This window comes from Nothobranchius furzeri, chromosome 4, assembly GCF_043380555.1.
Source record: "Nothobranchius furzeri strain GRZ-AD chromosome 4, NfurGRZ-RIMD1, whole genome shotgun sequence".
In the NCBI taxonomy this organism is placed as follows: Eukaryota; Metazoa; Chordata; class Actinopteri; order Cyprinodontiformes; family Nothobranchiidae; genus Nothobranchius; species Nothobranchius furzeri.
In genome coordinates, this window is record NC_091744.1 from 1,971,896 (window position 1) to 1,997,045 (window position 25,150).

The following is a 25,150-nucleotide window of genomic DNA, read 5'->3' on the forward strand; positions in this document are numbered from 1 at the left end:
TGTCCGGTTTACGGAATGCAGCCGCTCGTCTTACTGTTAGGTTCACGAGCAGTGGTTGTAAAAAACAGAGCTCCGTTTCCGTTCAGTATAAATACACAATGGACTCCACAAAAAGCCAAAGCTCCTCGTCTGATGATGTCTGTGTGAAAACTGATTGTTGCACAAGAATGCCACGTAATGACCCAGTGGCCTAATGGATAAGGCATCAGCCTCCGGAGCTGGGGATTGTGGGTTCGAGTCCCATCTGGGTCGTCTTTCCTTTTCAGCATCAAGTTACGGAGTGAAACTGATGCGCAACAATAGAATTTCTGCGACATGATTTAAGGTGAGCTCACTATTTCGTAACATTTCAGGTAATTTTCCTGGAAGAACAACCTACAAACAAAAGATCATAGGAATATAAACTGGTTTTGTCTGTGATTTCTATAGTGTTGAGTGGAAGTTTCTATAGATTGATGAAGGATCATACAGTAGGATAATGCTGCTTGTTTTGAAGTGTGTGTGTGTGTGTGTGTGTGTGTGTGTGTGTGTGTGTGTGTGTGTGTGTGTGTGTGTGTGTGTGTAGCAGTAGTAGTAGATTGAAACACAACTACACGATTATTTTGCTATTTTCCCAAAAATCAACAACTAAAATAAAATAATTCAAACTGTGAGAAAAAAGTAACTTTTCAAATATTCACCAGCATTCCTTTACCCATTTTATCTCAACGGGTTTTGGTTTCAATCAAGCAATGATGATTTGAGAGAATAAATCAATTAAGATTTAACTTATTCAGAATTTTTTTTTTTTTTTTTTTGCAATTAATGTCTGTGCTTATGTTTTATTTTTAGACCATCGGAGGGCAGTATAGAGCCATTTCTCGCACAAACGTTCAAGTATAATTTATACACAAACGGGGAATAAAATCATTTTAAAAACGTTTTAAAGTTGTGTGACTTTTAAAGTAATATTTTAAATAAAATTTCTGAATAGTCATCAGAGAATCCCCGAGATCCTGTTCATAAAAAATCCCACTAGTTGTAGTTTTTGAATCCGAATATGAATGAAAGGAGTGTCACATGGAGGTGTTTATTTCTATGCCTGGGACGTCCCACCTCCTCTCTCCTCCTCTTCTTCTTCTCCCTTTCCAGCTCCAATCATCCCTCCCTGAGCAGCCCTATAAAAATCCCAGGAATCCCAACTCTGAATCAAACCATCTAACTCGGAGCATCCAGCATGACAGGGATTACACTGATTCTTTTGTTTCTGCTCTTTCCTCTTTGTGTCACAGAGGAGCATGTTGTTAACGGTGAGTGGGACTGATCTGACTTATTTTCCATCACGCGTCATGAGACGATGCTTTGTCAAAACTGTTTTTACGGACAAAATTCCTCACTGTTGCGACTAAGACTTTTTTTCTTTGCAAAGCTTTAAATTGAGTATTTTTTTCTTTATATGTTTTCTCAAAATTTAAGCTAATATTTTCCATCATAAATATAACAACATAATGTTTTCTGCTTCATCCACAGAGCTGTACACCCTCATAGAAAAAGATCAGGGCAGCGTAGCGGATCCTGCCCAGAACAACCAGACCAGGCTGGTGGTCAAAGAGCCCTCCCTGCCCATCAATGAGCTACTAGAGAAAAGCAGCAGGACGAGTGAGTCCAAACTCAACTTCCACCCTTTACCTTCTGCTGTGTGGCCAAAACACAGCAACCTCACCCCCATCCTTCGCCACCACAACAAAAGGAAAAAGGGACACAAGAGCGACCGTTTGATGGAGCACAACAGTGAGAAAAGCACTGGGGAGGCCGGCGGCTTGCTCCCCAAAACCCAGCTGACAGGAGCTACAAGTTTCAGCACCAATCGCACGTCGCAGAAACACCATCAGGACACCCAGACCAGCATCAGCCCGCCTCAGCAGAGCGAGACAGAAGGAAACGCCAACTCCAAACCCAGAGCTCCCAGCCAAACACAGACGCTGCAAACAGCTGTTTCTCCACACAGAGAGCTCCCCAACAGGAGGCAGGACCCGGAGGAGAACCGACCAGGGAAGTCCGGCCTCTACCAGTCTGGAATCAGTGCAGCAACCTGGAACAACAGCCGCCCACCAGTCCACTTCAACCGGCGTTCCTCCAGCCTGCTTTACCTGTTTGACGTCCTTAGACGAGGTACGGATGGAGTGTCTCCCGACCCTCAGATCTGACCTGAGCATTAACGCAGAGTTGGACACACATCTAGCACAAGGATCTTTACCAAGCTGCTTTTCTTATGGGAATTCAGGAATGCTCTGAAGTTAGAGCTGACATGTTTGTCCTCTTCTCTGCAGAGTCCGACTACACGCATGATGCTTTCTGCTTGAGCGAGTGCAGGAAGGAGAAGGATGAGAAGGAATATTACTGCTTCAGTGAGTTTGGTAGGTCAAACAGTGACAGAGCCCGTCAAATGCACACTAATGGAGATTAAATGTGGGATTGGCCAAGAGCTCTGAAAAGGCCTTTCCTCTAAACAAACATTTCCAAATCAAACATCCTAATAACTAACACATTAGTTTACTGATTTTTACTTGTATTCATTTTCACGATTCTTAATATCTTAAACATTTTTTAATGGCACAAAACAAGGCCTAAAGAAGCTGGAGTGATGAAACACTGAACCAACTCGGGCCAAGCACGATGCGTTTTGGGCGTAGACCTTACATTTAGCTCTAACAAGCTTTAGGGTAGTGGGATGTCCTCTCTAAGCCAAGCAATTTATTCATTAGAACAAATGAATAATCATTGCATCTCCTTTTTAAACAGCTGTCAACGGGATCATCCACGACATTGACATTTTGCGTAAAGGAGTGCGGCTCGTAACACTGATGGTCAGCAGCGACGGCTTCTACAAGATGAGTCGTCTGTATGTGACCCCAGAGACCTTCTTTTTTAAAGTCCGTCTGCTTGTCTTGGACACCTACAAGTGCAGCAAACCCTGTCCTGATATCAAGCTCGGTGAGTAAAGTTTTCTAAAAGCCAAGAGATGGGAAAACAAGATTTGAAAGCGGAAGGTCTTAGAGCAGACATGTCTAGAGTGTGGCCTGTGAGCTATTTGCGGCCCCAGTTTCCTTTTCTACAATGATTCTTCTAGTCTCTGCAGTAGACTGTTGATTCAGTTCAGTTCAGTTCAGTTTATTTATATAGCACCAAATCATCACCAGACTCGTCTCAAGGCACTTCACAGAGTAAACATTCCAACTGAGTTCAGTTCATTATGCCTATCAATTAAAAGTTCCAGATCTAAGGAAACCCGGCAGACTGCATCGAGTCACTGACTTGTGTCAGAGACTTTACAGCAATCCTCATACTAAACAAGCATGTAGCGACAGTGGAGAGGAAAACTCCCCCTTAACAGGAGCAATCCTCATGCTAAACAAGCATGTAGCAACAGTGGAGAGGAAAACTCCCCCTTAACAGGAAGAAACCTCCAACAGAACCTGGATCAGTATGAGCAGCACTCCGCTATGACTCACTGGGGGGTTGAGAAGGCACACACACACACACACACACACACACACACACACACACACACACACACACACACACACACACACACACACACACACACACCGAATAGTGTTTCTATGGCTGCATACGTTGTGATTTCTTAGTAGAGATTCTATTTCCTAACAAAATAAACGTCGTTGTCTGTTTCTGAATGAGTCTGTAATTTATTCAACTAGGTGATCTAGCAGTAGCACATTCTGTGTAAAGAAAGTAAAAAGTTTGAGGCTTTCTAACATTTTTATGTTAAAAATTTTCCTATAAGGCCTATTTTAGACCAGAAGATAAATAATGGTAAATGGCCTGTATTTGATTTAGCGCCTTCTAGAGTCCTGGAATCCCCCAAGGCGCTTTACAACTCAATCAGCATTCATCCATTCACACACACATTCACACTCTGGTAGGGATGAGCTACGGTATAGCCACAGCTGCCCTGGGGCACGCTCACAGAGGCGAGGCTGCCGAGCACTGGCGCCGCCGGTCCCTCCGACCACCACCGGCAGGAAAGGCAGATAAAAATACTATAAAACTAGTTTAGCATTCTTTAAATGGTAAATAATCACTTTTTTGTGGTCTGGGAGGTATTTTAACATGGCGATCTTAGACCTTGTTCTAAAAAAAAATTGGACAACAATGTCTTAGAGCATTCCCAAAACACAAACAAACCCATCTGGATTTGATCCGGTTTACTACCTTGTGAATCATGATAGGTAAATGTAAATTGTCTGTGCAACCTGGAACAGCAGTGAAAATGCACTTCTAGAATGAAACCAATAAACAGGTCATTTAGTTTTTGTTCATACCTCACAGGAAGGACATTTTTTAGCATCATTTTGACAGTAATAAAGCCCCCAAAACAACGAAGAAAGCATAATTTATAAACTTTGAGAAAATAGTCCCAAAGTTAATTAGTACAACTGTAATAACAAAGGAACCAACCATAGTCTGGTTTGGGCCAGAAAACATGCAATTACATGCAGCAACAGGACAGAATGACCTGGGCTGTGTAGAATGTGGTAAAACACATCATCCAATTTAATTTTCCATGACAAAAACCGCGTGGTTGAACTTTGGACCAGCTTCAGTAGAAAACTAAAAGGTTGCAAAGCATTTTTGTGTTAAGTTTTACTGTGATTTTGATATTTCTTTGTGGTTGAAAAGTGGTGTTAATCAGACACACCATCATTTAATTCACTGTAACATTAAACACCTCGAAACTTTCTGAGGAACAGTAAAGAGATCAGAAAAGCATCTCAGGAGGTCCGGGGTTTAATTACGACAAACAACATCGTTTCACCGGTTAGGAATCCCATGACAAGCTAACACCATGTTATTTTTTTGGAGTGTGTGGGAATTCCTATTTGTTTTCCCTGAGACCGACATGTTTAGAAAAACCATCAAAATTGTTCAGTGTTTATCAGTCACCTCAACACCCTCTCTGTTTGCTGCCAAGGGACCAGATACATCGTAATGGGTCAGATCTACCACCGGAGGCGACCCCTTCCCAGTGACCTCTTGACCCTGTTGGGTGGCAAACTGAAGCCTGGAGACGGACTCCTGCAAAGCAACAACTACGTGAAGAGGTTCAACAAACGAAGACACCAGAAAGCTCTGGAGGCCACGCGCTCCAGGTGCAGATGAAGCTGCACATAAAATTCTGCCCCCTGCTGCAGGGGAAGAGACTTTGCAGCTGACGTCAACCAATCCCAACTAACTCAACAATATTGGTCAAGAGAGAGAACCATAACAAGACATGGATGTGTTGTCGAATGGACTTTTCCCACATATCATCATATCAGATCTTCGTAACTAACGGAGGCGGGTTTTTTTTTTTTGGCGTAAGCAGATGTAACCAGCAGCTGGATGGCTCACATCATTTTTGGGATATTTGGGACTCCTACCCCTTTGCTGACTCTTCATGCATTCATGTCTGGTTCATGAAGTCCCACATTTGAAACTCTATCACAATCACTCACTTTGGGGGTAAATCTAGAGCAGTGGTTCCCAAAGCTGGGGTCGGAGCCCCGATGTGGGTCACTAAGTAATACACAAGGGTCTTCTGGAGTAATTTACAAAAATAAATATAAAAGTAGAATATTTTTCACATAGTTGTTACAAAAACTCAACTAAATTGTTATAAATATATTCAAGTAAACATGAGTTGAAGTATTTTTCTTTTTGCACGGGATTGTTTTGCTATTTAAACGTGTTTGTAGCGTTAAATTAGAGATATCTGGGTTGCGAGTGTTGACAGTTGCTGTTTTGTGGGTCTGACACTGAGAAGTTTGGGAACCACTGATCCAGAGCATGCATTTGACCAATTTACAGAATGGAAACATGACATTATTGTCTTCACATTTGGACTTTAGGAAATAAATAGCGTTTTCTTTATTATGACAATGAACACTTGCATGGGGCGTGTTTGGTTCACTGCTTGAGTCTAAAACGTAGAGCATCTTCTAAAAGATGTTTTACTTTTCTCCTTTTTACAGGGGTGCAAATTCTTCTACAATCTGTCATATTTCTGTAAATATTCCCCAAACATGTCATCTCGAATGTGTCTTTGAGTCAACGACAAACCCAGAACAAGATGGGCTTTTAAACAATGTATTGTAATAAAGAAAAGAATATACGTTTACGGTTTGGTGGATGATGTCAATGTGCGAGAGAATTTCAAAGCAGCTGTAAATCACCGTGAAAGATGACGAGGAGTCGTGAGAAACAGGGAGAAGAAGTCAGATGAGAATGGATCTCTAACTTTAATTATGTTTCCATGATGAAACGTGTACAGAACTTCTTAAAAACGGACAGACTGAATGAGGAGGAACATCTCCTTTGTGTTGTTTTTGTTGGATTAAGCCAGGAATCTGCTCCTTGACACACCTGGACCGTCGGAAACATAACTTATTCCTTAGTTAGTGCTCGCTATTTAACCACTGAACTCTTAATTGCTTCACTAAGTGTAACATGAAATAAAGAAATGGGTTTGTACTCGGTTGTCCTGAAATAAATTTGTGTTTATCTATCTTCTCTCACACATCCATCTGATCTTTATCATTTCCAGTCACTTCATAAGAAGATGTCCCCAGAAGTAAGACACTATTAAAGTTTAACACACATATCTTCCTCCTGGCCTGCAGGCAGCCTGCGTTGAACCTCACCTCTCCCCCCTCAGTTCTGGTCAGTTCCCAAGCTCGCTGAATTCTCTATCTTCAATCTGTGCTGGAGGGAGCAGATGCATGTGGGCAGGAAACGGGAGCCTGCTTCACATTGCGGCTACTATCGCAGCGGGAGGACATTCCTCACCACAGAGGATGTAAAGGAGGGTGGGGGTGTGTGGAGTAGGTGGGAATATCTCCGAGCTGCTTCCTGTGTGAAAGCTCCCAAACGGCTGTGGGCTTGTGGTCATCTGTGGGGCTCTCAGCCTCCACAAGAGTTTCTGGATTCATTTAGTGGTTTTTCGGGTGGGGAGATGGAGAAGAAGAGGTCGTTGATGGGGAAGGGGGGTGGTATCAAAGCTGGCGGATGGCTGTAGGTGTCATTTTGGAGCCTAGTTGGGTGTGTGCAAATGTCACGACCCTGTTTCTTGGTGTTTATCTTTCTACTTGATTGTTTTTCAGAAGAAGGTTGGACCTGTGGAGCAGCATCAAAACTGAATTACTGATCTCTGACCAGCAGTTAGCAAGGGTCCACTTGGAACTAATGTCCCTGCATCTGAAAGAGCCTGGGAGATGAAAAATGCTCCTTTAAGTCAACAAAAATGGATCAAGTCAAATGTATATGTATAAATACATATTTACATATTCTATAAACAGTCTGAACAATGCCTATCAGCAGTCACAGCTGTCTAGAAGATAACTTCCTTCAGTTAAACTCTGAAAAAACAGAAGATCTGATCATTGCCCCTGAGAGCATGGTTCTTCTGATTAGTCAACAAGTTGGTCATTTAACTTTTGCCAACAAGTCAAACTTGAGTAATTTAGGTGTAGTTTTTGACCAATCAATGTCTTCAGAAGGCCACTCAAATCATTGGTGCAAAACAAATTTGTTTTTTAGAAGTATCTCCAAGCAACGAAGGTTGGTGCAAAACATGAACTTGAAATGGTTATCCATGCCTTTATCTCCTCCCGCCTAGATTACTGTAACACACTTCACGTAAAAAAAAAAGAAAAAAAAAGCCCTCGACAGCCTTCAGGTGGTCCTGAACTCTGCAGCGAGGCTCCTAACTGGAGCAAACCGAAGAGCTCACATCACTCCTACTCTGATGTCTCTGCACTGGTTACCCATTAACTTTAGAATCCTGACTACAACTTTCAGGGCTCTACATGGTCAAGCTCCTCCCTATGTTACTGAACTGTTAAAGCTTTATGCTTCAGCCTGAACCCAATAAACTAGAATCTCATGTGTTTTACTGTAGAGAATTCCTGTTTGGTTTCACATCTTCATCATCATAATCAGTTCATTTATTGATCACTTTCCAGCAGACTCCAAAGTGTTGTACACAGCAGACATAAGAGAGCAAGACAACCAATGCATTTACAATCCAAAGTTAAGGAATTAAAATATATCTTCGGTCTTTATTTGAAAACATGAGGGAAGGCTTTTCAGATGCTCAATGGCAAAGCAGTCCAAAATCCAAGACCTGCCACCAAAATACCTCAACCCGAAGGTCTTTGCCTCATTCAAGCTTAGAAAGTTCACTGCAGCATTAAGCAGTCCAAAGTTTTTTTTCCCCAAGAGAGTTGAGAAACAAATGTGACAGTCCTCAGCATAGAGGTGGAACTTAACTTTTTGAATACAAAAAAGTGCTTCAAGGGATGATAAGTAAATCAAGAAAATTAGGGGACAAAGGATGTAACCTTGTGGAACCCTTCTAGCTGAGGGACACCCTTTCTGAGGAAAAGTCTGCTAACTCTGCTGTAAGGTAAGCTATGTCTTTAACCCGTGTTTAAATGCATGTTTGTCTGTAGTACTAGCACCATGCGTAACTGAGGATGGGGTTTAATTAAATGTCAAAAATCATCTTTGGATTGGATTTCCATCAATAATCATTAACTTTTGGATCCAACCCCATTCACGGTGGCCACCAGAGCCAACCAATGACAGCCAACAGAAACATGGCTTTAAGATTTAAATTTGGATCAGAAGCCAAGTCATTCCCATCACTAACCCTTAACAGATACTGATTTCAAAAGATCTTAGTCAACCCTGTTTTTTCACAAAGTATCTAATAACAATCTGGCATATTTTACTGAAACTCTTAAAACCTTTAATGTACATCTACCAGTCAACATAATGCATCCCTTTCTGTTTTCGTTAACCTTTTGATGAAAAAACTGCAACTAAACCATAAAATTGCTCTAGAATGATCAAATGTGTGTATTTATTACATTATTCTTACTTTAAAGGCCATTTAAAAAACACTTTTTTATACTTTAGCCACTTGGATTTATTTTTGAAATATTCTGTATTTTGCACCTTCAGTTACTTTTTAACAGAGGTGTGACCAAGTCACTGCTTTGCAAGTCACAAGTCTTTCCAGTCAAGTCCAAGTCAAAGACAACTAAGTCCAAGTCAAGTCCAAAGTCAATAAGGTGGAAGTCCAAGTCTTTAACTTAGAATTTTCAAATCATAATCAAGTCATCTGTCCAACTTCAATTTAATGACAATGATAATAAATAAATTCCAGAAATAAAGCTTCTTAAAGCTTCATTTATTTTCCCAAACAAGCAGGAAGTGCAGCTGAAACTGATTATAAACAAAGTGCTGCTGCAGTTAGCAGTGCAAGATCGAACCCAGAACGAAGAATGATTTTGTCCATGTCGTGCCACTTTTGTGCTAAAACATCAAATATGCTCAAGTCATCATCAGCAGATGCAAGACGATTCAAGTCGCAAGTCACTGGCGTTCAAGTCCAAGTCAAGTTGTAGGTCTTTATAGATGTTATCAAGTCAAGTCAGAAGTTATTAAAATAATGACTCGAGTCCAAGTCCACACCTCTGCTTTATAAATCATTAACAGTTTGTAACTCACTAAATATTTGCAATATTCACACGGGAGTCAAAAACAAGAGCAACAAACTTGACGTATCCAGTTGTGGTAGAAAAAACATCGGAAAACAAGTCATTCAAAACATTATTTTATTATCCAAGATGAAACGTCCTATCAAGTACAAAAAGAGAATCTCTTCAGAGTGGCCACAATCCGTTAAAAACATAGTGCTTTTTATTTTAAATCTTCAGTTACATTTTTCAACATCCTACTTTAAAAACAGGAAAATTAAAACAAACCTTTTCATCAATATGAATAAATAATACAAGAAATGCAATGTCAGTTATACTGAACTACAATTTTTACCAAAAAAAAAAACTGTACAAACTATGTCACTCCACCTGGTTGAAATCCATTATGCTCACAATGTGCAGCACGTATCATATAAAGGTCAGTTTCACCAAAATGTAGAGTCTGTGTCAATCAAGGAGAAAAATAACAGTTCAAATATACAGGACTTAGTCGCTGGTTTAAATAGAGAAAATAAAAGCTTCTATTCCTCTAAAAGTCTTTTATCTCTACATTTTTGGACAGCAGTTTTATACAATGATTACAGACAGTGAGAAAAGCACATCGTTGTGATACAAAGTGACAAAGAGAAGAAGACGGACGCTCCATCTCAACTCTGCTTCCTCAGTTAAAGAGCAAGTCACCCCCAAATCACATTTTTTTTTGCTGATAAACTATATAAACGAGTGTCTAATCGTGCTGCAGACACGTGTCGTCAATAATTTGGCACTTCAGTGCATCTTAGTTAAAATTCAAATATTCTGCCTAAAACTGTCAGTGTTGCGCCGTCGTCAGGGAAAAATTCTGTACTGTATTTGAATTTAAATCTGCCACCGCTATTGGCTAAGAGGTATGCTATGATGTCATCTGGTACATTATGATGTCACAATGCCATTGTGAGCCTGTGTGTGTGTGTATTTGTTAGCGGCTCCGCCCTCTCGGTCTGCCAAGCAACAGCATTTGTTGCATTTTTCAAACATGAAGTGGGAGTGAAGTAAGTTTCTTGTAGGGGGTGACTTGCTCTTTAAAATGTAAGTTTTTGGGTTAAAACTAAAACTTTTCACACATGAACCTTAGAGACGACCCTGTCCACTTGCAGATTCTTTTTTTCCTACAAAACGGATCAATTCCAGCAAAAAGTGTTCTGAGATACGCCTGAAAAATGCAGCTATAAATTTTTTTTTTCATACAAACCTCCACAGTACAAAGAATCTACAGTTCCCAGTCAGGCCGCCGCAGACCGCAACATAACTGAGTCGATAAGTTCATTATCCAATTACCGAACCACGCTCTGGGATGGAGCTGAGAGACGTATGAGCCAACCTGTCAACTTCAGCGCTGGAAGAAAGACGAGGAGACTTCCAAAATGAGGAAAAGACACAAAACCAGGATGAGACGGTGCAGAAATCACCATCAGCCTCTCATCTGGGAAAAGGCCAATTTTACTTGCATGAGGAAAAAGGTTAAAACAGAAGACCAGACGAAGGGTGGGATAATCTATCCAGTGTGGTTTTCCCCACTGGAAATGAACATGAAAGCATTTCAGACAAAAAAAACCCTTACATTACAGGTTTGGTTTGAGATTCAGGTTTAGTTCACCACACCTGAGAGGTGAGTATACCACTGATCCAACACTGACCGAATAAGCTCGTTATTTCAGGTTTTTATTTGACAGAAAGCTACGGTCATTGGGTAACTGAGGGAGTAGAGGAAAAGCTGCACCTACGAATGAAATCCAACCAACGTTGAGTGGGAAGAACAGACCACATCATGTAGAAATGAATCCCACAGACGCCTGCTGAGAGGTTAAACTGCCAGCTTTGTTACTCCTCTTATCTCCATCTTTCTTCTCACGGAGGGGTTACATTTGTAGGAAGGGCTGGTCGGGACGAACAAGCAGCAACAGCTGCCCCGGTCCTGGTCTGAAGGAGGAAAGAGGCTTCACTTCTTTACCCCTTTGAGTCGGTGGAAAGGAGGACGCTTTTGACTCCGCCCCCCTCCTCCAGAGAGAACGGACTTGGACTACAGGTCCAAATTAATCAATGTGTCTTTTTGACACCTAAGAGGCAGCTGACTGCAGCTTGTTGTTATGAGACCTGAAGAAACAAGCAAAAAGATTTGTCGGTCTTCTCGTTTTCCTTTTATTATTAAAATCTTTACAATATATGACAAAAACACGACTAAGGAAGGATACAAAACAAACAAGAATTGGATGCCAGTGGGTCAGACACTTTGATGGAGACAAAGCAGCCATGTTGGTTGTAAATGTCACTGAAATGAGTGTTTGTCTAACATGGAGACAGCCGAGGACAAACGGGCTAACCTAGCATTTCCTCCAGTCTAGAACTTTACAACTTCTACCATTATTTTCCTTTAGAACATAAAAAAATAGTCCTTCACAGAAAAAATATCAACATAAACAACACTGTACATGGGTAGCTGATGAAAGAAAGTATCGCTGAATGCTTTTAGTTGTTGAGGTAAGAACGTCCCGGCGCAGCGAGCTATGACCATAAAAACAACAGCTGTGTCAAATTAGCCTTGAATATAAATTATATGTGAAAAATCAGATTTTACAACCAAAAACAGCTTATTTGTTGTAAAAGTGAAGTCTGAAGAAAGAGGACTTTGCAAAAAACTTTACATTTTGCTTCGTATTCAATTAAAATGTCATCTAGTGTGTAAAAAAATACATTTTCCCTTGGATGTGCTACCAACATGGCTGCAGTTATTAAACAGTAGAAACTTTTTTTCCTTTAATCCGTTTTAAAATAAAAAAGAATCAGCACACCTAACGTGCGGCCTATTATAAGCACTTTCTTACAAAAGTTTTTAATGCTGTTTGAAACAAGTAAAAACAGCCAGATCCAGGATAGAAAACTAAGTTTTGTTTAAGAGTGACCCCGGCACCCAGGAGTTTGACATCACAATCTGCAAGAGAGAGAAAGAAAGAATGGATGGGAGTCAATACATGCAGGTGGAGCACATCACTGTTTAGAGCACACAGAGGCTGGAATGACCACAGACAGCAGCTGCTCTACCACGACTACTACAGTCGTCTGTCGTTCATTATCTGTCCCTCACTCGTTCACGAGTTTGCAACTGAGAGGCTCATTCGCCCGGCTCCTGCAACAGCGAAAAGGAGTTGACCGAAATAACACTACGTGGACTCGAATGTGAAACTTCTCTTTAAAGGTGCAGTGTGTAATAATGGGGTAATAGTGACATCCTGTGGTCAAATTTGGTTACTGCAATCACTCTCTCACTCCTGCTCCGTTAGTGTCATGGCTGTTGCCGGTTACAGATCAGCACCAGAAGACTCTAGATAAAAAGCAAAGACGAGTCATACACAGTCAGTTGATAAACACATCGTAGGGAGCATTTACTGCACTTATTGCGGTAGTGTGCCTCCGGCATAAAGGAAGTGCTGTTAGCTTGCCGTATTGCTCTCTGAATGCCTCATTTAAGGAAGTAAAACATCATGGCTGACTCAATATTCACCGAAATTGAGATTCATTACCAACTGTAGAGCCACTACACACCACTGTGAATTATAATCACGAGTGAAATGGCCATCACTGGCCACTAGAAGACAAAATCGTTAGTATGTTTTTGTTTACAAAGCAATGCTTGGAACATTACCTCCTTATATTCGCACATTAATCACATCGAAAAGTGTTAATTCTCATTCTTTAAGGTCCAAGGATCAATTGCTGCTCTCTGTCCCATTTGTATGAACAGAGTTAGGAAAGAAAGCTTTTGTTTATTCTGCCCCCTCTACCTGGAACCAACTACAGAAAAACTGGTAATTAACGGAACTGGATTCACTGCATGCATTCAAAAGCAAGCTGAAAGCCTCACTCCGGTTTCACACTGCAAGCATCAGCGGAGCGGCTCACTCGCCAACTTCAAAGCGGTCCTTTTCACACCGGGAGAGTCTTGGCTGCGCTGTACTCGCGAGATTCTAAAATCCCTCGAGACTTCCAACACCTTCCCCATCGAGAGATCACAACCCCTGCGAGGAATCACACTGTTGCACTTCTCGAAATAAACTGGTGGTAAACAAAGCCGTTCGGTCACAGGTGCTGACGTAAGTTATATAGAACATCGCAACATTTTATTTTAAAAATAACTGGGGATTTTACACTGAAACCGTGTGTGGTTTCCTGTCTCGCACTATGTGAACTGCGGAAATTGACGTGTCCCAGAAGCGGCTCGTGGAAAAAATAGAACTCGATCCCATCTTTAACGGCGCGGCGCGGCGCAGCATGCCGCGTCGCGGCTGGTTTGGAACACTCCATAGACTATGAATGGATTCTATTTGAAGCGGTGCCGCTTCGCTGCCGTTCCGTTCCGCTGATGCTTGCAGTGTGAAACCGGGGTCAGAGACAGCATCAGTAATTTGTAACTGCTTTGAATGAATGTATTGCCTTATCATTGTTTTCATGTTGTAACTGTATGTTTGTTTGCTGCCTCTTGGCCAGGACACCCTCGTAAACGAGGTTTTTAATCTCAGTGGGTTTTATCCTGGTTAAATAAAGATTAAAAAAAAATATTCAATTCACACATACATTTCACTGTAATATGGTGTTTTTGGAAAATGAAAAAGTACCTTGATATAAATTTAGAGCTGACCATTTGGTTCTAATTCACCATTAGCAGTTAGCTAAATGTGGTCCGTTAGCCTTCTTTACCCGATATTACAGTAAAACAAAAAGATGCCGTGGCTTCTTAGAGGTACAAGAAATAACTTTTGAGTCGCTCTTGTTACTGGTTTCGGGTCTTTGCAGGCCATAGTCAAAACAGAAATACCAGTGCTGCAGCGTTAGCTCGCAGGAGACACGGCAACCCCACACTCACTTTATTATGAAAGGAGTAAAACTGACGAATCCTGCAGCCGGCTGAGAATAAAATCTATTTCGGTACAACCTTCCTTCCAACATGATTGAGACATTAGGCTGTTTTGGGATTATTTCACTGTAGAAGTCTTACTTTATTTATACACACCACACCTTTAAAAACATTACTTTTTTATGACGGCACAAATTATTTCATAGTTACGGTAAATAAAAATAAGCATTAAAGATGTGTCAGTGTTTGGCGTTACAACCGTGAAAAAGTTCTGGAAAAAATCGGCACGCTTGTTTCTACTTAACACATCTGAGTCTTACCTTTCATTTTTAGATTAATAACTTTTACTGTTTTGAGGCTGTGACATCACTTCCTGTCATGTTTGTGAATAATGCGTACATCTGAAGAAAACTGAATCGAATTAAAATCGCAATTTCTGACAAAAGAAAATCACAATTGAAACTTTCCCTGAAAATCGTTCAGCTCTTTTAACGACTGAACAAATTAATTCATAAATACACACGAGACCGAAAGTACAATAACTCTGAATATGCATCATATTACAGGTTAGGGTTTTCTTTAAAACGGATTACGCGTGTGTTGGATGATTGGAAACAAGGACTGTGGAGAAAGATGGACAGGGTAAAAAATACTTCCGTACTTTAGACATAAACACAAGGATTTAGTGTTTTCTAGACAACGAGGTTGATGCTTGCATGAACGTTCAGTCAGGACCCTCAGTTGAAAAGTTCAGAAGAAGCAGAAGGCAATACACAAAATCAATAAAAGGAGGATTCATGTCTAAGTTCTCATGTTCTCAGAGATCATCAACACGATTTCCTTCACCCATCAGGCCTGTTTGCTCCTGATTCTGAGGAATTCCACCAACATCTTACCTGCTGGCTTTGAAGCCTTTGAGCTTCTGGACAAAGAAGTTCTCCAGAACCTCGGCACACTGGTAAAAGGGCGAATCGCTGGGGTTGTAGTATCGGCAGTTGTCGAAGATTTTGGTCATGTCCGCCACAAACTCCGTCAGCTTGACGTACTCTCGTTTGTGTAACCTCTCCTCCATGGTGGACAGGTCTGAGAACAAAGGGTCCCAGGCAGAGTCAGACCCACACATTCAAACGCAACACCATCATGTGCGTGGATGCAGCAGCAGCTGCATATTTGATTTGTTTTCTAATGGGACGATTTTACAAACCAGCGAGCTAGCTTTGAACTTATTCCAGATTGTGTGGTGTCGGCCGGCCGGACGGAACACACTGCGTCACTTTAAATGTGACAGCAAACATCCCAAACCTCTGCCAGAGCTGACCTCCATCGTTTCAGGCTCCCAGATAAGTTAATGACATGCGACCCATTTGTCATTCCTGAGGAGCGCATCGTTTCTCCACAGGAATGTATGAAAACGCGGCAAACGTCAGAGAGGCTGATTCCAGGCTTCGCCAGACCAAGTGAATTAAGTCTGGAACCCAAAACATCACAGGAGGCCGAGTGGAGAGCAGCCGAGGCTTCAAATCTGCTGCTGCCCTGCTCAGCATCCCCAGGGATGTTTCACGTAAACATATCTGACTCTTATCCTCCTCCACCCCCACCCAGCTGGCCAACAACCCGAACAGCCAAAATCAAAGACCTCCTTCTTCTCCATCATCAGATCTCATCTCTAAACCCTCCATAAACTACCCATGGCTGCAACCGCACCAGCCAAACGCTTGTTTTGTTTCTTTTTCCTTTTTTAGGGGTGGGGGGGGGGGGGGGGGGGGGGGGGGGCGAGAGTTTCCAGGACCGGGCCAACACACGGCGAAGTGTGGGGCAGGTCTCTTTCCACTCAGGGAGTCCGGCAGGCCCCGGAGCACCTCATTAATGGTCTGTTTGTGTGGAAGTTCAAAAAGGCTTCGCTGACGCAAGTCACCCTTTACATGGTCAGTTTGATCTGAGCTGGAGGGCTTCCTGTGTGTTTCAGATAGAGAGCAGGAGTGTTGCTACCAAAGCTACAAGTCATCAAAAAAATTATATAAATATAGAAAAACGGTAATAGCAATACGGAAAACTCAAGTAAATCAATATGGTCGTCAACAATCTGTAACATAACTTAACAAGGTAAAAGTAAAGATATTTTAATCTGTAAAATAAAGTAAAAGATGTTTAACATGAAAAAATAAACATTTTATCAACTAGTAATCTTTAAATTAGTTTAAAAAGCACTTTATTACTCCAGATAAAACCCTCACTGTGAAAAAAAAGAAAAGTACTAAAGGATAAAATAATTGCAGAGAAGTTACAGAATTTTTTGTGTGTAAAGGTTAAATTGTTCATTTGTTCAACAAACAACAAAAACATGAAAATAAAAACAAAATTCACACAAAACGATGAATTAACTTTTATTTTGATAAATAAATGTAAAAGAAACATTATGAATCTTTTTAATTTCACAAGGTTCTTTGAAATAAACCCATCTCACACGACGCAAACTCAGCTGTTTGATTCTTGACAGTTTTAGAACCTTCCAGAATGAGCTGTTTCAAGGCTCTGCCGTTTTAGGAAAGCAAGCAGGAGCTGGCCACGCCCACACATTCACACTCAGGATGGTATAAGCTGAGGCGCTCCCGTATCTGGGAGAAGCTCGGAGTACAGCCACTGCTCCTGCAGCAGCAGCTCTCTCGTATGTTCGAGGTGGTTCCATTCTATTATAATTTCCCTGTTTGTGACATCATAAAAGGGGGACTATTTTTAAAGGGCTTGCTTTAGGCACACAATTCCTACAACCAAACACAAATAGAACGCGGATTGATGGGTTTTATCCACGTTTGGAGTGTTTATAGAGGCAGTAGAGACCCATGTGGTGCCACAGATACAAAAGGTTAGTTTAGCATAAAATATCTGCCTTAAAAACAGTTCAGATGCAAAAAGAAATTGCTTTAGAAAATTTGCCACAGCTGCTTTAACTGCTTTGAGTTTCACTTCCTTTGGTGGTGGAATATAAATAAATAATTAAAGATTTTCTTACATTTTTTATTGCATCTTTACTAAAGTTTCAATTTTCTACAAAAAAAAACCGTTTGGGGTGTTTTTAGTGAGAAAAAACTTTAATAAAGAGCATTTTGGTATATGACTTGAAAACATTAAACATAGATAATCATAATAAATATTTAATCAACAAATTCAGATACAAGTAGTAAAACCACCAGAAGAATAACTGTTAACAGCAACAAATGTAAGACATTTCTATTTGAACCAACGTTCAGAAATTGGACTCAGAGAGAAGGCTCACTCACCCATTGGTTCCTTAATAACTCTGTAATAATCAGGGGCGTCGTTCGTATCCACCGGCTCCAGGAACGGCCACGCCATCTTATGTGCCTGCAGAGGAGTGAGGGACCATAAAAAGAAAAAGAAGACAGACACTCTTGAGAAAGCTGAAACCAAAGAAAAACAAACAGCACCATGAAAGCAGGTGGGTCAACACAGATGTTCTACTCTACTGTCCCACCCAGTTTCTCTCCCACACGGACTGCTGGATGGAGAGGGAAGACAAAAAGAAAGGGAAGTCAGAAGTAAAGAAAACACTAAAGCCAGGCAGATGTCCAAGTGGGGGTGGGGGGCATCAGATAAGATGGAGACAGAGGACTTTTGTTTGCTGCTCCGGCTCTTTGCTGCGGTTTGAAGGAGCCGTGTTGGTGTTCGACGGACCGCTGATGATAAAACTGCTGCTGCTTCTGCTGCTCAACAGTTGTGTGTGTGTGTGTGTGTGTGTGTGTGTGTGTGTGTGTGTGTAATGTTGCAGTGGAGAACAAATCTTCTCAGAAAACACTTTTCGTATCAGGCTCTTGGTCCATAACAGAGCTCAGATTATGACCCACCACCTTGATGAAAGTTCACCTTTTCTGCTCATTAAACCATTTTTGCAGCAGCTGCGAAGCTCCTGCTCACCTGCAGCGAGCGAAGGGTCCTTCGCAGGCCTTCGTAATCCTTATCGGTGAGTGGGGTGAAGACCGTCATGGCGTCTTCAGTGGACTGGCACTGCGGACACACGTACTGGTCGATGTGGTTGGCCTCGCTCTGCAGAATTCCCACGCAGCGACCGTGGTACCAGTTCTGACATCGATCACAGCCGATGTAAAACCTGAGAAGAAGGAAAAATACCCATAAAGCCTTCAGGTAGAAAAGCTTCAATTAGAGTTGATGTGATTCAGTATTTCCTCGCTTCTGTTGACTGAAAACGTTGTTGTAACATTTAATCTGATGTGATTCTGCCTCATCCTGCTTCACTATTAATAATGAATGAATGAATGAATGAACGAATGAATGAATGAAAGAAAGAAAGCGAAGCGCAAACCGGAAAAGTATTTGCAACTCACAGTTTGACAACAAATAGTGAAAGAACAAAAAAAGCTGGAAACACACGGATTCTTCCTGATGACAGAAGCGAGTCTACTCTTTGTTTGGTAGTTTAGGTCTTTACACGGTCACTGGGTGCAATATTCTCTTCAAATAACAGTAAAAACGCTCAAAACGCTGGCAGTCAGGGGCTTTCTGTTCAGAACACAGCTGGCAGTGAATGAGTTCATATTTGACTTTGGACTTTATCTGGATGCGTAACTTAATAGACGCATTTTTCCCACAGCCTCACGGGAACGTCCATTCCCACCGGGAGCGTTTAAAAAAAACAGCAAAAGTGTTCCATACAGCTGGTTCTGTGAGGTCACAAAATCATCGCAGGATTCCACGATCATGTGCGATTTCGACAGTCGAGAAATAACAAGCAAGGACGACGAAGGCAGCATGCATCCAAACCGGAACGCTGCGAATACACGTCATGGACGTTAGGTGATGCTTAGCAAGGCGGAAAGCCAACGTTGGTCTTTTTATCCGTTTCTTGTGCTCCTCACACACACACACGCGCGTGCACACACACACACACACACGCGCGCACACGGCTCCTTACTGGGACTCGTCATAGGGAGTCTGACAGATGCAGTAGAGCTCCTCCGTGTTGCTCTCCTGACCCCGTTTACACTCCACACAGATGTAGTCGTCCATTTTCTTGGCCTCCTTCTCTGTGATGCCCACACATTCTCCGTGATACCAGTTGGTACAAAGATCACAGCCGATATAAAACCTGGACACAGGACGGAGATCATCACGATAAAAGGTTATATAACTGGCTTTTATCAGTGGAATCTGATGCTTTTTGGTAGCAGAAAAGAAAAAAAGGTCGAAGGCGTTTTTAATGTGGAAGCGTGTTTTCCACAGGCGGGAAGCAGCTCCCACTAGAGAAGCCTTTGTTTCCATCATATGAGTGAAATTTAAGCCTTTTTCTTAACCTCGATGAATTATTCATTTTAGCCCAGGTGCGTGTGTTCATGAACACAGTCGCGTTATCAAAGACAGTCAAGCATACTTGGTCTCGTCGTAGGGAGTCTTGCAGATGCAGTAGAGCTTTGTGTCCTTCTTGCTCTCCTTTGTGCTCGTTGTAGAAATCATCTTCTTCTTTTTGGACTTGGCTGTCGTCACCGTTTCTCTTTCCTCTTCCCGTTTCCTCTTGTGCGAGGAGGTGACGGTCGTGGTGAGGTGCTGGGAGGAGAGGCCGTGCTTGTGCACTAGAGCTTGCTGTTTCTGATTGTGAGCAGCAGCCGCCGCCGCCTGAGCAGCCAGCTGGGCGGCGGCCTTCTCCCTTTCCTTCTCCCTCCGCATCCGTAACAAGTCCCTCTTCAACTCCTCCTGAGGAATGTGACACAAGGACAAAACAAATCACACACAAGGTTACTCCTCTTTAATGTTTCGGACTACTCCGGTGTCTTCTACTCTCATGTAGGTCTCTTCGTTCATACCTGAGCCTCCAGCTGCAGCTCCTTGTCCAGAAGCGCCCTCTTCTTCAGAATCTCCATCTTCAGGCTTTCTTTGTGTCGGTAAAGCAGCATGGAGAGCTTGCTAGCATTGGCTAACCTCCTTTTGGCCTCCACAACCTCCTCCTTCTTCCTTTTCTTGGCTGCCTGCCTTTCATCTTTATCTATTCGGTCTAGGAGGAACTTCATCACCTGGTTGCAAACAATCATCCTGAAGAGAATCACAATAAAAAAGTTGTGTGAGAAATTTATTTTCGCTTTAGACTCTCCTAAGTTGCTGAAAATGTTCCTAAGTTAGATGTCACTAAAAATGTCACTAAATGTTCCTCTCTAGCTACTAAGAATTACAGGAGGAGCTCAGAGACGCTTGTTTCAGGAACTAGCAGAATGCCAGAGCTCAACACAGCAGGGTTTGGAGTAGGGATGAGCGAGTACACCACCATCTGTATCTGTATCTGTTCAACCAACTAAATTATCTGTATCTGTATCCGGAATGGGCGTGGTATAACCCGGAAGTGGGCGTGGTTTAACCGGAAGTGGGTGTGGTTTACATCAATACATTATTTTAAGTCTGAAATTGATATGGATTGATCAGAAGTTGATATGTGTATTGTTTATTTGAAAACTATTTACAGAGCAGCCTCAGAATTGAGATTAAATATTTTTTATCATAATAGTAAAGAAACTATTTCAGAACAAGTGTTTCAATAAAATCAGAACATTAATATTTAAGTACATGGATTAATACATCTGAACTCATGCAGTAGGAACTAGGAAATATGAGATGCCAGAACCAGACACAACTTTCTATACATATATTTTAATTTTAATTTGATTAAACAGATTTTTTTTCTTAACGTTCTTGGCATTTTGCCCCACACAAAGTTAAACAAAACAGAGTGGATTAAGGTGTGTGTGTCTGAGAGAGATAGAGACGGTGAGAGGGAGAGAGATGGAGTTAAAAAACTAAAAAACCCGACCGGAGCGGAGGTAGTGAGAGACTGATGCAGCACGTCAGCTCTGTCTTGTCAAACGCACCATGTCAGTTACGAAAAAAGTAACTTTAAATATTCAACTGAAAAAGAGGCGAGCTGAAGAAAACCTAGGGGAAACTGAAGAAACGTGAGCAACAGTGAAGCAATCACAGTGAGATCCGTTACTGTGTGTGTGTGTGTGTGCGTGCGCGGATGAGCCAGACGGACTGCGCTCCCGGCCGGCTAGAGAATGTTGTGTGTAGGGAGGGGCGGGCGCTCCATGTGACTGGCCAATCACAGAGCGTGAAGACACTCAGTTACCCAATGAGGATTTTCCTTCAGCACGACTACAGATATTTCCAAGGTTTACTCGTCTCATGCTCGTATTCGTCAAAAATGCTTTATCCGTACCGGATACTCGTTTGAAACGGCTCATCCCTAGTTTGGAGTCTCAGTTCCTGATATCTTGCCTTGGATTGGCTAACAGCAACGCATCTCCACCACTGACTCCGTTGGCTCTGCAACACTGATGTTATTTCATATATGTTATTTTCACAAACAACACAAGCCTGGAAGAGTTCTGTCATGTGGTGAAGTTGCTAAAGCTACCAGTTAGCTTCTACTAGCTGAGACGATCTCTGCGGTTTCCTGGATGCTAAACCAACAACAGCCTTCCTCGTCGTGAGTCGAGACGGATGAGTCCATGAATGTTTAGTGACAGTGTGACGTAGATCTGTCAGATTTTTCTAATCCTAGAGTTTCACTGTCTATTTTCTATCAGAAGCTAATGCAGGAGATTGGTGTAGGAGACTACTTTCACATTGAGCACGCATAAAAAACTCAGAGAGACAGATTATAATCAGAAATAATAATTAAAAAATGTCTTTTCAGTGAAAAGCACCTTTAAATGTTTGAGATTTTAAAAGTTACTACGTGGTTTATTTGAGTGGAACTCTGAAGAGTGGAAGTGTGACGCAAAAAAGCAGCTCTCCAGACCAGATTCAACGTGGAGCTGTAGGACAAAATAGATCACAGATGATGAATATCACACACGAGAGGTCTTGTACTTTTGAATCATTTGAATTAGGACAGCTGGTATCATTTATCCATTATTCTACTTTTTATTATTCAAAAACAGAAGAAATCTTGAAGCATTTTTGTGTGAAAATATGATTTCAGGCCAGGATGCTGTTTCTTTTTAAACAGATTAAAAAATAATATATTTTTCTAATTAATAGTAGTAAAATAAGCTTAACTGATAAAAAACTTTGACGTAAAAGTTCTAAGTCACACAGAGGGGAGAAAGATGCACTAATATTTGTTTTATGATGACATTTGCATGGATTCTCCGTCGTCCAGGGCATGTTCATCTTGTTGGTTTATTTGGAAACAACTGGACTTCTCTTGTTTTCCAACTGCATAATTAATGAGGGATATAGATAATAAATAATAAGTGAAGGGAAATAGATACTTTTAGGACTAGCCTTTGTAATACATTTCTCATTTTCATTACTGCTTCATTAACTTTTATTATAAAATGTGTGTTAATACATCATTTTGTTATAAATTGTTATTGAGTGGGATACTTTTGTAAAATGTGGTTGTTTTAGTTTTGTGTAGGACATCTTCCGTCTTCCATTCTGTGTTTTTTTATATTGTCTTAATTTTCGTCGTCTTCGTCTTCCTCCGCTTATCCGGGTCCGGGTCGCGGGGGCAGCATCCCAACTAGGGAGCTCCAGGCCATCCTCTCCCCGGCCACCTCCACCAGCTCCTCCGGCAGGATCCCAAGGCGTTCCCGGACCAGATTGGAGATGTAACCTCTCCAACGTGTCCTGGGTCGACCCGGGGGCCTCCTGCCGGCAGGACATGCCCGAAACACCTCACCAGGGAGGCGTCCAGGAGGCATCCTGACCAGATGCCCAAACCACCTCAACTGGCTCCTTTCGATCCGGAGGAGCAGCGGTTCTACTCCGAGCCCCTCCCGAATGTCCGAGCTCCTCACCCTATCTCTAAGGCTGAGCCCGGCCACCCTACGGAGGAAACTCATTTCGGCCGCTTGTATCCGCGATCTCGTTCTTTCGGTCATTACCCAAAGCTCATGACCATAGGTGAGGATTGGGACGTAGATCGACCGGTAAATCGAGAGCCTGGCTTTCTGGCTCAGCTCCCTCTTCCCCACGACAGATCGGCTCAGCGTCCGCATCACTACAGACGCCGAACCAATCCGCCTGTCGATCTCCCGATCCCTCCTACCCTCACTCGTGAACAAGACCCCGAGATACTTAAACTCCTCCACTTGAGGTAGGACCTCTCCCCCGACCCGGAGGTGGCAAGCCACCCTTTCCCGGTCGAGAACCATGGTCTCAGATTTGGAGGTGCTGATCCTCATCCCAGCCGCTTCACACTCGGCCGCGAACCTACCCAGCAAGAGCTGAAGGTCAGAGCTGGATGAAGCTAGGAGGACCACATCATCCACAAAAAGCAGCGACGAGATTCTCCTGCCACCAAACTCGACACACTCCACACCACGGCTGCGTCTAGAAATTCTGTCCATAAAGGTGATGAACAGAACCGGTGACAAAGGGCAGCCCTGGCGGAGTCCAACCCTCACCGGGAACAGGTCCGACTTACTACCGGCTATGCGGACCAAACTCACGCTCCTCTGGTAAAGGGACTGAATGGCCCTTAACAGAAAGCCACCCACCCCATACTCCTGGAGCGTCCCCCACAGGGTGCCCCTGGGGACACGGTCATAAGCCTTCTCCAAATCCACAAAACACATGTGGATTGGTTGGGCAAACTCCCATGCCCCCTCCATCACCCTTGCAAGGGTATAGAGCTGGTCCACAGTTCCACGGCCAGGACGAAAACCACATTGCTCCTCCTCTATCTGAGATTCGACCATCGATCGGACCCTCCTCTCCAGTACCTTGGAGTAGACCTTTCCAGGGAGGCTTAATTTTTTATGTAGAAAAACCCAAACAGGAGTTGTAAATTAGCACCAGCTATAAACTCTAAATGCGTCGAATCTGCAGACTGTCCCAGTCAGAAAACGATTAAATAATTCAAACCCTTGTAATCAGGTCAAATTGTGAGGAGTCTAAAAATTCCCGTCCCTACTAGCGGGACATTCTGAGGCTTCAAAAGTTTAAAATAAACACGGACAGAAAGTTTTTTTTTCAAAGTTCTGGAGTTCACAGAGATTTATTCTTCTGTTAATTAAGTCGTGTCTCACAAATATTAGATGAACAACAAACTAATGAAGGTGCACCGATAATAATCTCCACGACAGTAAATCCATATTATTTATGTTCTCCAGTTCCCAGTATGTTCACTTGAGTTTGCTAATATTCACAACTTGCACTGAAAGTTGGTGCCTCGTTCTGCGCGCGTTTCTGTGAATAACACACCAAACACATCCATGGCTGCAGAGGTCAAAGACAGGCCAGGGTTTCTGCAGCGAGCACGCCGACGTAAACACGGCAAATGCAGCGTGAAAGTGGAGACTAAAACAGTAAGTTAAAAAAAAGAAGCGGCACACAGAAAAACACAAGATGATGTCAAAGTTCTGCGTTGTTGCTAACCAAAGGTTGTTGTGAGGGGGAAAAGAAGGATGAAGAGATGGAAAAGAAGAGTAAGAAATGGCTAAGCTGGACGAGAAGCTGCTGCTTTAGTGATGTGATGTGTGTGTTTCAGGGCTGTGTGAACGGACGGTGTGGACATAACGTCTGTGGACATTAAACATACGGCTGTCAGGGTCAAATGTTGGTCAGAACATAACACCAGGAGGTACTCCACCTTCTGTTTTGTTCATTTATAATCACAAATTCAACCTATGAATATAACTTTAATTAGGTTTTTAATATATTACATTACCAAGTGTTATAAAAAGCA

General features: G+C 42.3%; 2 protein-coding genes and 1 non-coding gene across 6 annotated transcripts in view; 2 read left to right on the forward strand and 1 right to left on the reverse strand.

Annotated features, from left to right (window-relative positions):
* The first annotated feature begins 179 nt into the window (after window positions 1-179).
* trnar-ccg (transfer RNA arginine (anticodon CCG)) lies at window positions 180-252 on the forward strand. The gene has a single exon. It is a non-coding gene; the product is annotated as a tRNA-Arg (tRNA).
* An 826-nt stretch (window positions 253-1,078) lies between these two features.
* On the forward strand, window positions 1,079-6,513 carry LOC107391625 (UPF0450 protein C17orf58). Its single transcript, XM_015969013.3, has 5 exons — window positions 1,079-1,289; window positions 1,510-2,151; window positions 2,310-2,396; window positions 2,782-2,973; window positions 4,976-6,513. The coding sequence occupies exons 1-5, from the start codon at window positions 1,217-1,219 to the stop codon at window positions 5,161-5,163; spliced, it is 1,182 nt and encodes a 393-aa protein (XP_015824499.1). The 5' UTR covers window positions 1,079-1,216; the 3' UTR covers window positions 5,164-6,513.
* Window positions 6,514-11,424: 4,911 nt separating this feature from the next.
* LOC107391526 (nucleosome-remodeling factor subunit BPTF) overlaps window positions 11,425-25,150 on the reverse strand; it is a 57,272-nt gene continuing 43,546 nt past the window's right edge. For 3 of the 4 annotated variants that reach the window (XM_054744858.2, XM_054744861.2, XM_054744859.2), the window contains exons 30-36: window positions 20,268-20,493; window positions 19,838-20,157; window positions 19,382-19,555; window positions 18,367-18,559; window positions 17,712-17,796; window positions 15,330-15,516; window positions 11,425-11,678 (exon numbers count right to left, since the gene is read on the reverse strand). In XM_054744858.2, the coding sequence (XP_054600833.1) occupies window positions 11,642-11,678; window positions 15,330-15,516; window positions 17,712-17,796; window positions 18,367-18,559; window positions 19,382-19,555; window positions 19,838-20,157; window positions 20,268-20,493 (1,222 nt within the window). In that variant the 3' untranslated portion in view covers window positions 11,425-11,641. Of the gene's footprint in view, window positions 11,679-12,379; window positions 12,514-15,329; window positions 15,517-17,711; window positions 17,797-18,366; window positions 18,560-19,381; window positions 19,556-19,837; window positions 20,158-20,267; window positions 20,494-25,150 lie in introns of those variants that run through there. The other variant, XM_054744862.2, reaches the window with a different exon arrangement.